Consider the following 13,735-nt stretch of genomic DNA (forward strand, 5'->3'; position numbering starts at 1 on the left):
ATTTAAGATATTTGCAGCAACTGTGATGTGATGTAAAAAACCTATGGGTTCTACTGGAGACTAACTCATGGGTTCTTACTGCCACCGTGGTGTGCTGCCTACCTTCATAATGGAAGGAAATGCTAAATGTCAGTTAAAGGATTAGTGAAAATAAAAATGTAATTTTTTTTTTTTTTTTTGCCATCCAAATTCACAGTAACCTGAATTCTCTGTCCCCGGGTTAACAACCCCTGCAGGATAAAGTTACCCCAGGGGTCAACACCTCACTGGAGGCCCCACCCCTTGTGCTGGAGGCTGGAGCCTTTAGGCCACCCACACCGAACTCAGAGCGGTCTCTTGGCAGGGAAGTACTCCTCCCAACTAGTTCTGGGAATCTGGGGGCAGGAAAGAAGGGCTCCTGAGCTCGTGGGTGCCACTTTAAATAACTCATCCTTCACTGTTGAGGACCTTCTCAGTCTGAGAACACCTGGAAACCAAGTGTGAAGTTGCCTACACCAGTGTGACTTCTCCCACAAACTCTCTTTTCCACCTGGACGCAGATCTGTGGCTGCTCTGGGGCAAGGCTGAGCTTCAGTTTTCTCATCTGCAAAAAGAAAACACCCACCTCATAGGATTGTTAGGAGCATGAAATGAGATAATAGCTGCGCGTTGTCAATTGCACAGCCCTATTTGTGCTGTTATCCTTTTCAACGGTTAGGTCTTTGAGGGCCGAGGAGAATCTATAGAGTTCCATTCCCCAAGTACCTGGCCCGCGTTAATCGCTCCATAAACACTTGTGGAATGAATGAAGGCAGCCTGCATTTGCACGTGGGCCTCGGTCGGCGAGCGCCCAGGGCTCCGGGCCATTAGGGCCGGCGCATCACCAGCACTTGTCTTTACTAACAGGTAGTAAACGCCTTTCCGGCTCTGCGCCGAATGGCAGCCACAATTCAAGTGTTTCTCTCCAGGAGGACACCCGAGCTGGGGCTGCCCGGCCCGCAGCTCGCCTCCGGGTCTCCCCGCCGCAGCTTCCGGGCCAGGTGCGGGGCGGCAGGGAGGGGCCGCGCCGCGCCGCACCGCACCGCAGCCGGGCCGGCCGGGAAGGTGCCGGCGGCGGGCGTGCGAGGAGGGGCCAGGGGGTGGGGAGGGCCGGGGCGGGGCCGGCGTCCTCGTCACTTGATAAAACGCCTGCGAGTCTCCAGAGAACAACGGGCTCATTCAGTGGTCGGGAGCTGCCCGCGAGGGGGAGCGGCCAGGCGGAGAGCGCGACTCGTCCCGGGGGTGGGGCCGGGCGAGGCGAGGCGGCGAGAGGAGACCGAGGTGGCCGCGGCGGCAGCCTCGAACCCAGCCCGCAGCGCAGGGCGGCCGCGCAGCTTCCCGCTCCCCTCCCGGTGCGCCGGCCCATGGCGGCCGCGGGGCGACTGTGGCTGCTCTACCTGTCGGCGGGGCTCCTGCCGCGGCTCGGCGCCGCCTTCAACTTGGACACCCGCGAGGACAATGTGATCGAGAAAACCGGGGACTCCGGGAGCCTCTTCGGCTTCTCGCTGGCCATGCACTGGCAGCTGCAGCCCGAGGACAAGCGGCTGTGAGTTCCCCTATTCTGCCCACCCCATCGGGGCGCCGGCCCGTGAGCGAACCGGGGCGAGGGCGCGCAGCGTTCCCGCCGGCCGGCCCTGCCTCGCCCGGGACTCCGCCGGCCCCCGGGGGGAGCGGGGCCCGACGCCCCGCGCGCTCGCCTCCGGCCCCGCCCGGCGCCGCGCCTCCCCCCCATTCAGCCCCGGAAGGAGGAGAACCCGGGGGCCGACCCTTGCGGACCGCGGCCCCGGTGCCAGGCGGGGCTGTCCTCGGCCCCGGGAGAGTTTACTTTTTTTTTTTTTAAACAAAGTGTTTTCCGGCTCTCCTTCCCTCTGGGCGTTTGCTGGGAACCCGGCAGGTGGCATGCTTTGCTGAGCTTCACGTGTGTGCTAGGCGGGGGTGACGTGGGGTGGAGGGTCGCTGTACGCTGCGGTGAGGTGACTGGGAGGGTCGTTCAGGGAGATCCAGGCCTTTCCCAAACTCACAGAGAGCACCGCGGCCCCCCGCAGACTCGCGCGCCCCGCACAAGTTGGAAAGCCACCTTTCATCACGTCCTGTGAGGCTTTCCCCGAAGGGCGGGTGCTCCAGTAGGAGAGACTTTTACATGCCTTTCCCCTTTTCAAAAAGATGGAACTAACCACGCACCTGTTCGCAGGCTAGATCTGCTGAGAAAACAAGACCCTCTTAGTGGTGTGGCCGACCCGTCGCCCAAGCCCCAAAGCGTCCGGCGCCACCCGAGACCCTCTGGGCCCCTGCACTGGGCAGGCCCTGCCGAGGGGTGAAAGCAAAATGTCCGATCTGGGCTGGTGCTTTGCAAACAAGGTTTGGAAGTGACAGCCCCGCACCATGGCAGAGCAGTGCTCTTCCCTGGAGAAAGTGGAGACCGGCACTCTTAGCCTCTCTTTTTCTTTGGAGACAGTGTTTGGTTCCCACATGATCAAACTCTTTAGGCTGGAGAGGGTATTTGGGAGCTTAGTCGCCGTAATCGCTGTGAGCTACATTCTTGATCTGTGCTACCGAAAAATAAACTCACAAAAGGTCCCCCCTCCCCACAGGCCTTTAGTTGAACTGAGGTCCTTCCAGGACCAACAGAGCGAAGAAAGCAAAGTGCAGCTACAGGAGAGAGGACTTTGTGTTTATGAGAGGGGAATGGGATTTTAGGGCTGGAGGAAACCTCTTGATTTCAGCAATTGAGAACTTTGGAATTGGTGAATGTTGCGGGTCCCTGAATCTTAAAGTCAGATTTTTCTGGTAACACCTGCTAGTGAAGCAAAGAAATTAGTTGGGGGTGGTCTGCAGGCCTGGCCAGCTGCGTATACTCTGCTTTCTCTCAGTAGAAATAATGGTTATGCTGTAAATTTGAAATGGAAGGTGGTTTCTGGTAACTCAGTGAATGGATGACACTTAGTGTCTCTGAATGCTTGAGCTTGTAGATGTGCATCTACCCATATGGAGAATGAACCTGTTAGTGCAGAAATGATCGTGGGCCCGCAGGGGGCATACATTCTCCTTAGCGTTCTCTGCGCCAGATGCCTACTGAAGCTGGTGGTTTCCTTGAAATACTTGTTCAAGCAAAGATTGTGAAGGGGAAGTACTGGGGCAAGAAAGTGTCTTGGTGGAGATTTGCAAAACGTGACTTCAGCCAGGATCTCTGTTGTCACTAAGGTTAGCCGCATGCTTGCTAAAGCTTGTTCTCTCTGGTGGGCTTCTCTATTAGAGCTGCTGCAAGTAAGTAAGAAGCAGCCTGTGTTTGGGGTCTGATGCCTTCTAGAAATGCTCTTCTTAGGGACTGAAGGAGAGGAGCAGCTCACTTTAAGGGGGCTGTATCTTTCCTTCGAGCTCAGAGTGTGGCAGTAACCACACTCTAAGGGGCTGTGGTTTATGTCAAATGCTGCTTCCCCCACCCCCACACCCCTCCCCTCTCCCCACCCCCAATCGCTTCTTTTGGTAAAGTATTCCAGCAGCATTGGCCCCACCAGGAGAACCAGCACACACAGGCCATATCCACATCAGTTGTAACCTTTGACAGTAAAGGATGTGTGTAAATAACAGCCGGTGAGGCTGAGACCTCACAACTTCTGGGCCAGCTTCCTAAACTCTGTACTTGATGGAAAAGCTCAGCGGGAGTATTTCAGGGAACTGGTGAGAGAGACCTGAGCTCAGAATTCCTTCTCAGCTGTTACTTTGAGCCTTAGTGTCTTTATCTGTAAAACGGAGATATTACTGCTTAATAGGGTTGTTGTGAGGATTAAGAGATAACATGCAAAGTGCCTGATTCCTGCCTGGCATGGGTATTTGCTGACTAAATGCTGATGCATTTAGAAGCAGTAACTGAATTCCTACTGTGTGCCCTGCTACTCCACAGGTGTTAAACATCCTGTGGTTCTCACTCTGCCAAAGAGTGAAGTCAAAGGTTATTGTAGGTTGGGTAATTTAAACGTAGTCACATTTATGAAACCCATTTTCAAATCAATTTGACTTTAATCCATCTTAGACTTATAACAAAAGTTAATTTCTTCAACAGGGGACTTTACTGAGGCAGGAGAAGTAAAATACCAAAGATGTGTGGGCATAGCAGATGAATGCAGAATTATGGGAACAAACCATAGATGTTTGCGGGTTAAACTTTCTACGATGCCATTTAAATATTTAATAACATCTTAAACTCTACTTAACATTTTATAACAGAATCATATTGTATCTGAGAGCCTTAAAACATGCTGGGTGTTCCTAAAACTCTGGGGATTGTAAAATTGAAATAGAGACTTGTAAAACTTTCCTCGGCTGTGTATTAAAGAAGTTTCAGACTCCAAAAGGTTATTAGATGGTTGGCTGAGTTACTGAGGTCTGAGGACCTTGGAATCTTTCATTTCTCTTAGGTAGTTAAGGTTGAGTCACCCTGCCTAGGTAGAAAGTAGGGGGTGGCATCTGTGGGTATGTCCATCCCGTGAATCATCCCTCTTAGCTCTTCTGGGAAGAGACAGATCTGTGTATGACTGCAGGGCAGAATCTGGAAGGAAGAGATAAGTGATATCCTCAGGGAGCAATCCTGGGTCTAATCCAATTGCCATTTTCTTATTTTGGGGAACTTTCTGATCACTGCCGTCTTCCTAAGGCTCTCCAGGCTCACTGTCGCTTCTGTTCTGACTCTAACATTTGCTCTTGGTTTTTCTCAGACTTGCGATGCTTCCGCTCTTAAAATCGTGTTTACTGAACTAGAGATCATCTAGTCCAACTAGCTCCCTTTATAGATGAAGAAACTGAAGCTGAAAGTTAGGGAATGTCTAAAGTCTCTTGAGCGCTTAAGCAGAATCTTAACAAAATCTGGATTTGAACTTGGTATTTCTGACTCACGCTCATTCCACCTCTAAAAGGAAAAGTCAGAAGCGTCCTTCAGACCTGGAGAAATTGGCCAGCATCTGAATTTTGGAAATGTGCTATGTGCGGTTGATTTATTAAATTGCTCCCCATGTGGGTCAGGCTGTCTATTTAAATATCTGTGCCTGGACTCTCTTCCTATTGACCCTTATTCCAGCTGGCCTTGGATCAGCTTCCGGGTCCTTCTTTGCCTGTCACTCCTTCCCCTTCTGAAAAAGCCCAGTGAGGGGTGACTGGAGCCAGCCCAGGATCAGAACTGTGTCCAGGATGTGTACTTAAGTACTTGCTTCCTTGCATTCATTCAGAGTGCCATGCGGCCCAGGGCCATCGTCCAGGGACTGTCTCAGTCACCTTGAGTCCTCAGAGTCGAGAAAGAGACAAAATGGGCAGGGAGACTTGGAGGAGATCTTAGGATGCTGCAAGGAAGCAGAAATGGACAAGTTGAATTTGAACACAGGCTGGTGTGAGCCCATCCAAGTAATGACTTAGGGTCAAAAAAGAAAAGTATTTTTGTGGTATGTGTCATATGTCGGGAAAGTCAGGTGAAATGCTCATGTAATAAAGTGTTACACTATTGTAAAGAAGAAAGTACTGTGTTCTTAGTTGTATAATTCTCTATTTTGGCGTAACAATAATATCAAGATTTAATTTAAGCTTTGTAACCAAATAGTACTGGAACTATGGTGCCTGGTTCCCCTAAGAACCTTGACTTAACGTATTGCTATGGACGGAGTGGCAGGTGAATTATCTGGCACTTTCAAGATACAAAGTGGAGACATAATAGAAAATACTATCCTTTGCTTAAGTGACAGGGTCAGTTTTACCTGGAACCCTGGTTGGTTCCGAGTCAGCCCACCTTGAAGAACATATTCATGTTGTAAGAACCAGTTTAAATTCCCTATGAAAGCCTTTTGAGCCCAACCCATACTACAGCACTTCTTCCTTTGAATGTCCGTATCCCTTCGTATCACGTTCTGATGGTTTTGTGTATATCGGTTATCTGCCATTTTCAGAGGATGATCTAATCTCCCCCAGCTGGATTATAGGTTATGTGAGGGCAGGGGTCTTAACGTTCATTACTTTGCCTGATGGCACGTAGCATATGCCTTGCAAGTACGATGGAGTCATATCATACACTCAATTTAACTTGTGAAATCAATTTTTCCAGCCCAGGGTAGAGACGGAGAAATCCCTTTATTTAGCCCTCTGTCCTTCCCTGCTCACCGTAGGTAGGCGTTGGTCTCTGCTCCCCCAGGGAAAGAGAAGCTATGGTGGTAACGCAAAGACTCCACAAGACCTCAATTCTTGGTTTTTGAGTTTTCAAGGGCCCAGGTCCCAGCTAAGGGATTTTCATGAGTGATCTTTTTTTTATAGGTGATTTTTAATTACACTTGACTTTTGCCTTAAAGGCAGACTTTAGAACTTAACCCCAGAAATACAGGCTGACCTGCACTGCAGTGCGTACTCAGGATCTGCTGGTTGTTAAAACGAGACTAGATAGAGAAGGATGGCCGTAGCGTAAGATCCTGGAAGCTACTTGACAAGGGTGTGGAGGGCAGATGGAAGTAAGAATGTGAGGGCACTTGTGAATTGATGGCTAAAGCTTTACTTATTCATGGTTAGTAAGGGAATCTTGGATACACGGAGCTCTTAAGTGCAATGGTGAGGAAGCTGCTGACCCCCTCCAGTGAGAGCTGTAGAATGGTGAACCAAGTGGATCACTCTCAGCTGAGAGCTAATGGCCTTTTGGGAGGGTGGTCCAGGTTGAGCCCTGCAGTAAAGGGCCCTGGGAGCTTTACTGCTCATCTTACCCTTGTGTTTTGGGGTAAAAGTTTAGAATCAAATAACTATATTTGCGAGGAACCTTAGGGGTTCTCAAATCTGGCTGGCCGTCAAGGTAATTTGGGGAATCTCTTTATAAAAAATATAATTCTAGACTCAGTTCAGATCTATTGTACTAGTTTCCATCTGTTCATAAAGTTTTCTAAGATTGAGCTAGATGAGCTTTTATTTTTCACACAGAAGGCAGAAATAGTGTAGTGGATAAGAGCAGACTCTAGAGCTAGAGTCTAGATCCCAACTAGAGTCTAGAGCTAGATGGGATCAAATCCTGCTCTGCCATTTACTAGCTGTGACAGCGTGCAGGATACCTGTAATTCTGCTTGGCATTCCAGCATGTAGGGGTTTTCCACATACACCGCCAAGCCATTCTCAGATACTAGTCAACTCAATTCTGACACTCTGTACCTGGAGATAGCATCAGATTCCACAGATTAAGGGTTCAGTCCTGCAAGACTGCCTCTCCCCCACTTCAGATGCCCATGTCAAGTCCAGGTTGTCCCCTCTGCTGACGGACTGGCTATAAATTGGAGGTTTCCATGACCCCCTTCTTGGGTTTGATTAATTTGTTAGAGTGGCTCTCAGAACTCAGAGAAACATTTTATTTACTAGATTACCAGATTATTATAAAAAGATACAACTCAAGAACAGCCAGGTGGAAGAGATGCGTAGGGCAAGGTATGGGGAAAGTAGAGTTTCCGTGCTCTCTCCTAGCATGCCCCTCTCCCCAAATCTCCACGTGGTCACCAACCCGGAAGTTCTCCAAACTCCATCCTTTTGGGTTTTTATGGAGGCTTCGATACATAAGGCACAGCTGATTAAATCATTAGCCATTGCTGATTGAACTCAACCTCCAGCCCTTCTTCCCTCCCCTGAGGTCAGGAAGGTGGGGCTGAGAGTTCCAGCCCTCTAATCAAGTGCCTGGTTCTCCTGGCAACCAGCCCCCCTCCCAGGTGCAGTCCCAGGGCCATCTCATTACCATAACAAAAGACATCTTTGTCGCTCTCCTCACTTAGGAAATTCCAAGGGATTTAGGAGCTCTGTGGCAGGAACAGTGGAAGGAAAGCCAAATGTATTATTATAAATCACAATACATCATCTCTCTGGGTCTCTTTCCTCAGCTGTAAAGTGAGGATAATTGCACCTTAGACTAGTCCTGACTCAGAGTAATAAGCACTTTTTGTGTGTGTTAAATAAATGTGGAAACCAAGGCTGTGAGAGGTGAAGTGGCCATGACATGTTGGGCAAGTTGGTTCTCAGTCCACATCTTCCATGCTTCCTGGCCTGTGCAGTGTGTGCTTTCTCCTTTGGGGTTTGATTTTGATAATGTTCAAGTGTCCATCCTCCCTTCGCATCCATCCTACAGTTACATGTTTGGAAAGTACACCTCAGAAGAACCACGCCTTGTGGCCTTTTGGTAGCTGCCACGCGGTAGATAAACACCAGCAGGGTTTCAGTAAGCAAAGGAGATGAATGGGCAGAGTGGTGCGGGGGTGATGAGGTTCTGGACGGCAGGGACTTCGGGCATAGGTTACCCACGGAGGGTGGATTGTGCAGTTACAGGGTGGAGTGATTCATGCTGTCTGGTTTCCAGATCTTCTCAGACCTCTGTGACTTTCAAAGTCTCAGCTCCCACCTTATTCCTGGTAGTCTGGGTAATGTGCACTCCACCCAGGGCAGGGCTGATGACGATTTATTTTTCATAGTCCTTTGTTTGGCACTAATGTATGGTAGGAAGGAGCTTGTGCAAAGCTGGATCTGATTTGTTGATGATGAAGCTGCCTAAAGCTGGAAGATGCACAGACAAAGTGTGAAAGTCACGTTCTAGCAGATGTTTGTTTGTTAAACTGGCATTTAGAATTGCATACAGAGATCTCTTGGAACTAAATTGAGGCTAATTGTTAATTAGTTGTGAACTGGGACAGGTCAATTGGCTCTTCACCAGTGTTGGTCCTTATTAGCCTAGTAACAGGGTAGAATGATCACCATCTAAACCACTGCTGTCTGGCTTTTCCGTTTCGATAAACAGGGCAAGACAATTCTAAATCAGTTCACCTGATGCGTGGTTGGTGTGTCTGCCGAATGACACCTTCATAGGCCACAGTGTAGCAGCCCACCTTTCCCGCACGGCCACAGTACTGGATTCCAGTGTTGGATACTGCTGTCACTTCATCTAATCCCAAATTGGCAAAAAGACTTTAGAAAACTTCAAGTCTCAAAAACCAATTAAATGGTAAAGATGACTGTTCCGAATTGAATGAGGGGCAATGGGGAAAGTACCACAAAAGGAAGTGCGGAAGGCAAAAACAAGTGACATGAAGCCCTGGTTGTCTGCTCGCATGTTTATTTGCCAATATGTTGGATATGTTTTACATGTCATACAATCCGAAGATTACTTTTTTTGAAAAGCCATTTCAGATATAAGAAAAACCTTTTAGAGAAATTGGCTATATAAGCCTGGGAGTATAGAAATAAAAATAAACTTTGGTATACTATGCAAGGGGCACATTGGTTAGTGATATGAAGAATAAACAAAGCACAGGGTAGTGCCTATGTACCTGTGGTCTCTGCTTGCTCAGCGATATCAATGTTGCTACAGTTTCTTCATTTTGAAAAGGACATTCATTTGTACTGAAGTTATTTTAATCGTGTGTGTGTGTGTGTGAGAGAGAGAGAGAGAGAGAGAGATACACATGATAAAAAATTGTTTCAGACCCAGAGCGTAGGATGTCACTGAACTGTAGGTCTCCTGAGCCAGTTAACCTTTTGTCTTTGCAGAACCAGAGTCCTTGTCTTCAGGGTTTACTGCCATTGATCAAGTGGTCAGTCTTCTGTGGTCTCGATAAAGCAACGTGATATAAAGTTAACTAGAGGATCCCATTAGAGTGAGCCATAGTGTAGGTGTGGAACGGTAGCTCCTTGCTGTGAATGGCCCATTCAGTAGCACTGGGAGTTTGAAGTTCTGTACTCCCTCTCTTTGCTGAGGAGAGTAAAAAAAAAAATCTTTCCTGGGTCCCCTTCCCACTGATACGTCCTGTCAGGTGATGGCTGACCCCCCTCCTCCTGGCAGTGTAGTTTCATCTGTCCCTTGAGACCAAAGGTATTTTGAAGTAGTGAAATGGAAATGTTTAGAATTCTACAAGGCTCTGGAGAGATTGGAGATAGGTAGGAAAAGATATTTAAAATACCTGGAGTGAATGTGAGGTGGTTGAAAAACTATTGATTGGGCGTGGAATTCACCTTTGCTGGGACACAAATAAACCTAAGAGTTTTTAAAGAAGGAAAAGCTCAGAGAGGTTTAGATGTGCTCAAGTGGATATGCAGACATGATTCTAGGAAAATGGCTTTGCCACTGAGGCTTCATGGCTGCTAGTGAGAGTAGGCCCACGGGCCGACTTGGGACAATACTCAGAAAAAGTTGAGATCTGGCTTCCAGATCTGGGTGATGAAGAGTCTCTGCACGAACCCACAAGTGCAAAAGCAGATGGCTCTGGACTCTGTTGGGCCTTCTAGAGGATCAAGGATAGGGTCCTGGGGAAGACCGAAGGAGAGACCCACTGAATTAGATGGTCCAGACCTCAAGGGAAGACTTTGGGGGCCAGCTGGAGCACAGCGCGTGGTAAAGTGTTTTCGCATTCCATATCAGACCAGCCAGTTTAGAAAGAAAAGTACTTTCTAAGCCGTGTGTTCAGAAAGGGCCCAAGGCTGCTACAGAGATGAACTGAGAAAGGGTGTGGGAGTGTGGAGAAGTGTCCTGGGGACCCTCAGAGGATGATCCCCTCAGCTTAGCCACGCCACCAACCAGAAGCCAACAGAGAAGGTTTTTCACTACATAGGATAAGAAATTGGTCTTTTGTAAGCTCGTTTATTTCTGTGTATGTGCATGTATGTTGTATATTTCAACCTAAAAGATAATAGGGATTTTTATCCTTACTTGAACATGAGGACCAAGTTAAAAACTTGGAGGGGAGTATGCTCTGGACTAGCTAGAAAAACCATAACCAGCTTCTTCTTTTTCCCATATAAAAGTTGCTAATAAATGCTTGGGCACCGTTCTAGGGCTAGAGATACAGCAGCAAACAAAATAGATAAAATTCCTACTTAGGTTCTGATGGAAGAGACAAGATAAATAGGGATATTATGTTAGATGGTAATAGTGATACAGGGGAAAATGAAGTGGAGAGAGGGACCAAAGAGTGGGAGTGGGGTAGGGAGTGATTGGCCATCGGGCAGGGAAGACTTCACTGAGAAGGTGCAAGCCATGTCAATATTGGGGGGGGAAGTATCCCTGGTGGTGAGAACAGCAAGCGCAAAGGCCCTGAGGCAGAAGCATGCCTAGCATGTTCAGGAACAGCAAGGAAGCCTGTATAGTCTCCTTGGAGCCAAATTGTGTAGAGCCTTATAGGACTTTGAAAGACTGGTTTTTACTCTCGAATGAGATGGGGAGCCATTGGAGGATTCTGAGAAGAGTATGACATATTCTGACTTAGATTTTAAATGGATTTCTCTAGCTGCTACATTATTAAGAATAGACTCAAGTATATAGATGTAATGATCTTAATGAGGAGGGTCCTTTTAATAATAGGTAAGAGTTGATAGTGGATAGCAGCAGTGATGATAGTGAGAAGTGGTTGGATTTTGGATATATTTTGAAAGTACAGTCAACAGGATTTCCTATGGACTAGACATAAGAGAGAGGGAAAAGCTGGAAGAGAAAACCGTTGTCATTCAATGGTTTAGGGTGGACTATAGAAGAAATGGATTTAGGGTGAAGAGCCTTCACGCTGAGTTTAATTTTGGAGATCCTAGGCTTGAGATGTCTGGACATCAAGTGGAGCTGTTGGGAAGGCAGTCGAAGAATACGAGTCTGAAGTTTAGGTGGAAAGGTTTGGATTGGAGATACAAATAGTGGAGCCCCGGGCTTCTGGGTTGTATTTAGAATGGTGGGCTGAATGAATGAGTTCACCAAGGAGGTGAAGATAGAGACTAAGGACACAGATGCAAGGCACTCCCCACGTAGAGGTTAGGGAGATGGGGGGACCAGCGCCAGGCACGGAGAGGGGTGGCCAGTAAGATGGGGAGCTAGGTGATATGCTATCCTGGAAGCCTCATGATGCAGGTGTTTCAGAGAGGGAGTGATCAATCAGTCGTGTCAGATGACGCTGAGAATTGATCCCTGGCCTAGCAATAGGGAGGCCATTGGTGACCATATCAGAAGCCTTGTGGAGTGGAGTGGAAGCAATGCCTGGTTGGACTGGGTTGGTGAGAGACTAGAAGAGGAATTGGAGGCGAAGAATAGGGACTCAGCTGAAGAGGGGAGCAGAGCAAGAGCTGGAGGGGAAACTGGGGTTAAGAGGGAATCTTATTTTTTTTTTAAGAGGGGAGGAAGTGACAGTGAGCTGGTCTACTGATGAGGATAATTCAGTAGAAAGGGAAAAGCGAAGGCAGGAGTGGGGAGAATGGCTGGTGTGATGTCTGTGAGTAGGTGAGAGGGATACAGCAGTGGAGAAGTTAGCCTGGTTACTGGAGCACAGGTAGCTCATCACACCACAGAATAAAGGGGCCCAGTTGCAGGTCGGTGGGTAGTGATCTTGGTGGGAGACTGTGAGGTTTTTCTGGTTGCTTTTAATTTCTCAGTGAATAGTAATAGATCATTAACCCTAATTTACTCAATACCTGCATAGAAGTTTGCCTTGTAGGAGTAAGAACTCCATTCTAGAGGCAAAGGAGTGTGGGGTTTGAATCCCAGCTGCTTCCCATTCTGTGGACTTGACCTTGGGCGAGTCGCTTGTGCTTATCAGTAAAATGGAGGCACTAATGATAACGACCCCGTAGAGTTGTGAAGATGGAATGTAGTGAGTGTGAAGCCCTTAGCATCGTGCCCATCACGTCCAGTAACACTAGCCTTTCCTGTTGTGGCGGCCTTAGAGTAAAGTCGTACTATAATCCCCTCACATGGGAGAGGTTTGTAGCTATCTTATCTTTACTGTCTGGCAGACAGCAGAGGTTACCCTTTGGGGGTCAGATCAAAGGTGAAGTTGCCCCCAGAGTCCAGGGGGAGGTTCACAGATAGATGGGAACTATCCCATTGCCTTGAAGAGAGGAAGGGGAAACACGGGACTTGGAGGAAGGAAGAGAAGATGGAAACAAGGCAAAACCCTTTAAGGATTTCCAGTTTCTTATGCCATATTTGAGCTACAGAGAAACACAGCTTCTTATTTTGTTAAATTCTTACAAGGCTTACTTTATGTGTTGGGTGGATGTTTCCCATGTAGGAGTATCTGCAGCTCCAGAATCTGGTTTTGTCTCAGACAGCACAGCATCCGTGTGTCCTGCAGGCTGGGTGGACATGGTGGGGGTGGGGCATTGGCAGGTGGGTGGGTACCATGCTGGGTGAGAGTGAGTGGGCAACACGCAGGGGTGCCGAGGCCCGGCTTCCTGTTCCCTGGCCCGATTGTCTTGGCGATCACGGTCAACGTATGCAGCATTTCACTGCATGCATTGAACAAAAATGACGTATGGACTTGTTGAGTTGTCAGGGAGGTAGAAAATGAGACTAAATGGCACTGTGGCTCCTAAAATACTGGCAGTTTTCAGTCTCTTCTTTCAAGATAAGTGTTATTGGCTAAAGAGGTAGCTTGAGGTAAATCTGAATCCAAAAGGATATAGAATATCTCTGCAGTTACGCAAGTGTGGCTCTTCAGGACCTTACCACCCTCACCCTGGGGTGTACCACAGATTCATTAGGAAATGTCTTTCGGAGGTGGCATGGTGGTGAGTTATTAAAAAAAAAAGTGATCTCAGTATAGTGCAGAATGAAATATGAGTAAGTTTTTAATATAAACCCCAAGGCTTTAAAGACAGTTCAAGCTTTTGGCGGTCATCTTGGGCTATGCCCCCATACTTGTTCATCTCCCCTGTCAGTCAGGGCTTCTGAGAAAATGGTTGAACCGCTGACCGGCAC

The 13,735-nt window shown here is 48.0% G+C and overlaps 1 protein-coding gene across 2 annotated transcripts in view; it reads left to right on the forward strand.

Annotated features, from left to right (window-relative positions):
- Positions 1–1,185: 1,185 nt before the first annotated feature.
- ITGA6 (integrin subunit alpha 6) overlaps positions 1,186–13,735 on the forward strand; it is a 76,302-nt gene continuing 63,752 nt past the window's right edge. Inside the window, exon 1 of one of the 2 annotated variants that reach the window (XM_004267309.4) lies at positions 1,186–1,564. In XM_004267309.4, the coding sequence (XP_004267357.1) occupies positions 1,383–1,564 (182 nt within the window). In that variant the 5' untranslated portion in view covers positions 1,186–1,382. The remainder of the gene's footprint in view (positions 1,565–13,735) is intronic. The other variant, XM_004267310.4, reaches the window with a different exon arrangement.

Source organism: Orcinus orca, chromosome 7 (assembly GCF_937001465.1).
Source record: "Orcinus orca chromosome 7, mOrcOrc1.1, whole genome shotgun sequence".
Lineage (NCBI taxonomy): Eukaryota > Metazoa > Chordata > Mammalia > Artiodactyla > Delphinidae > Orcinus > Orcinus orca.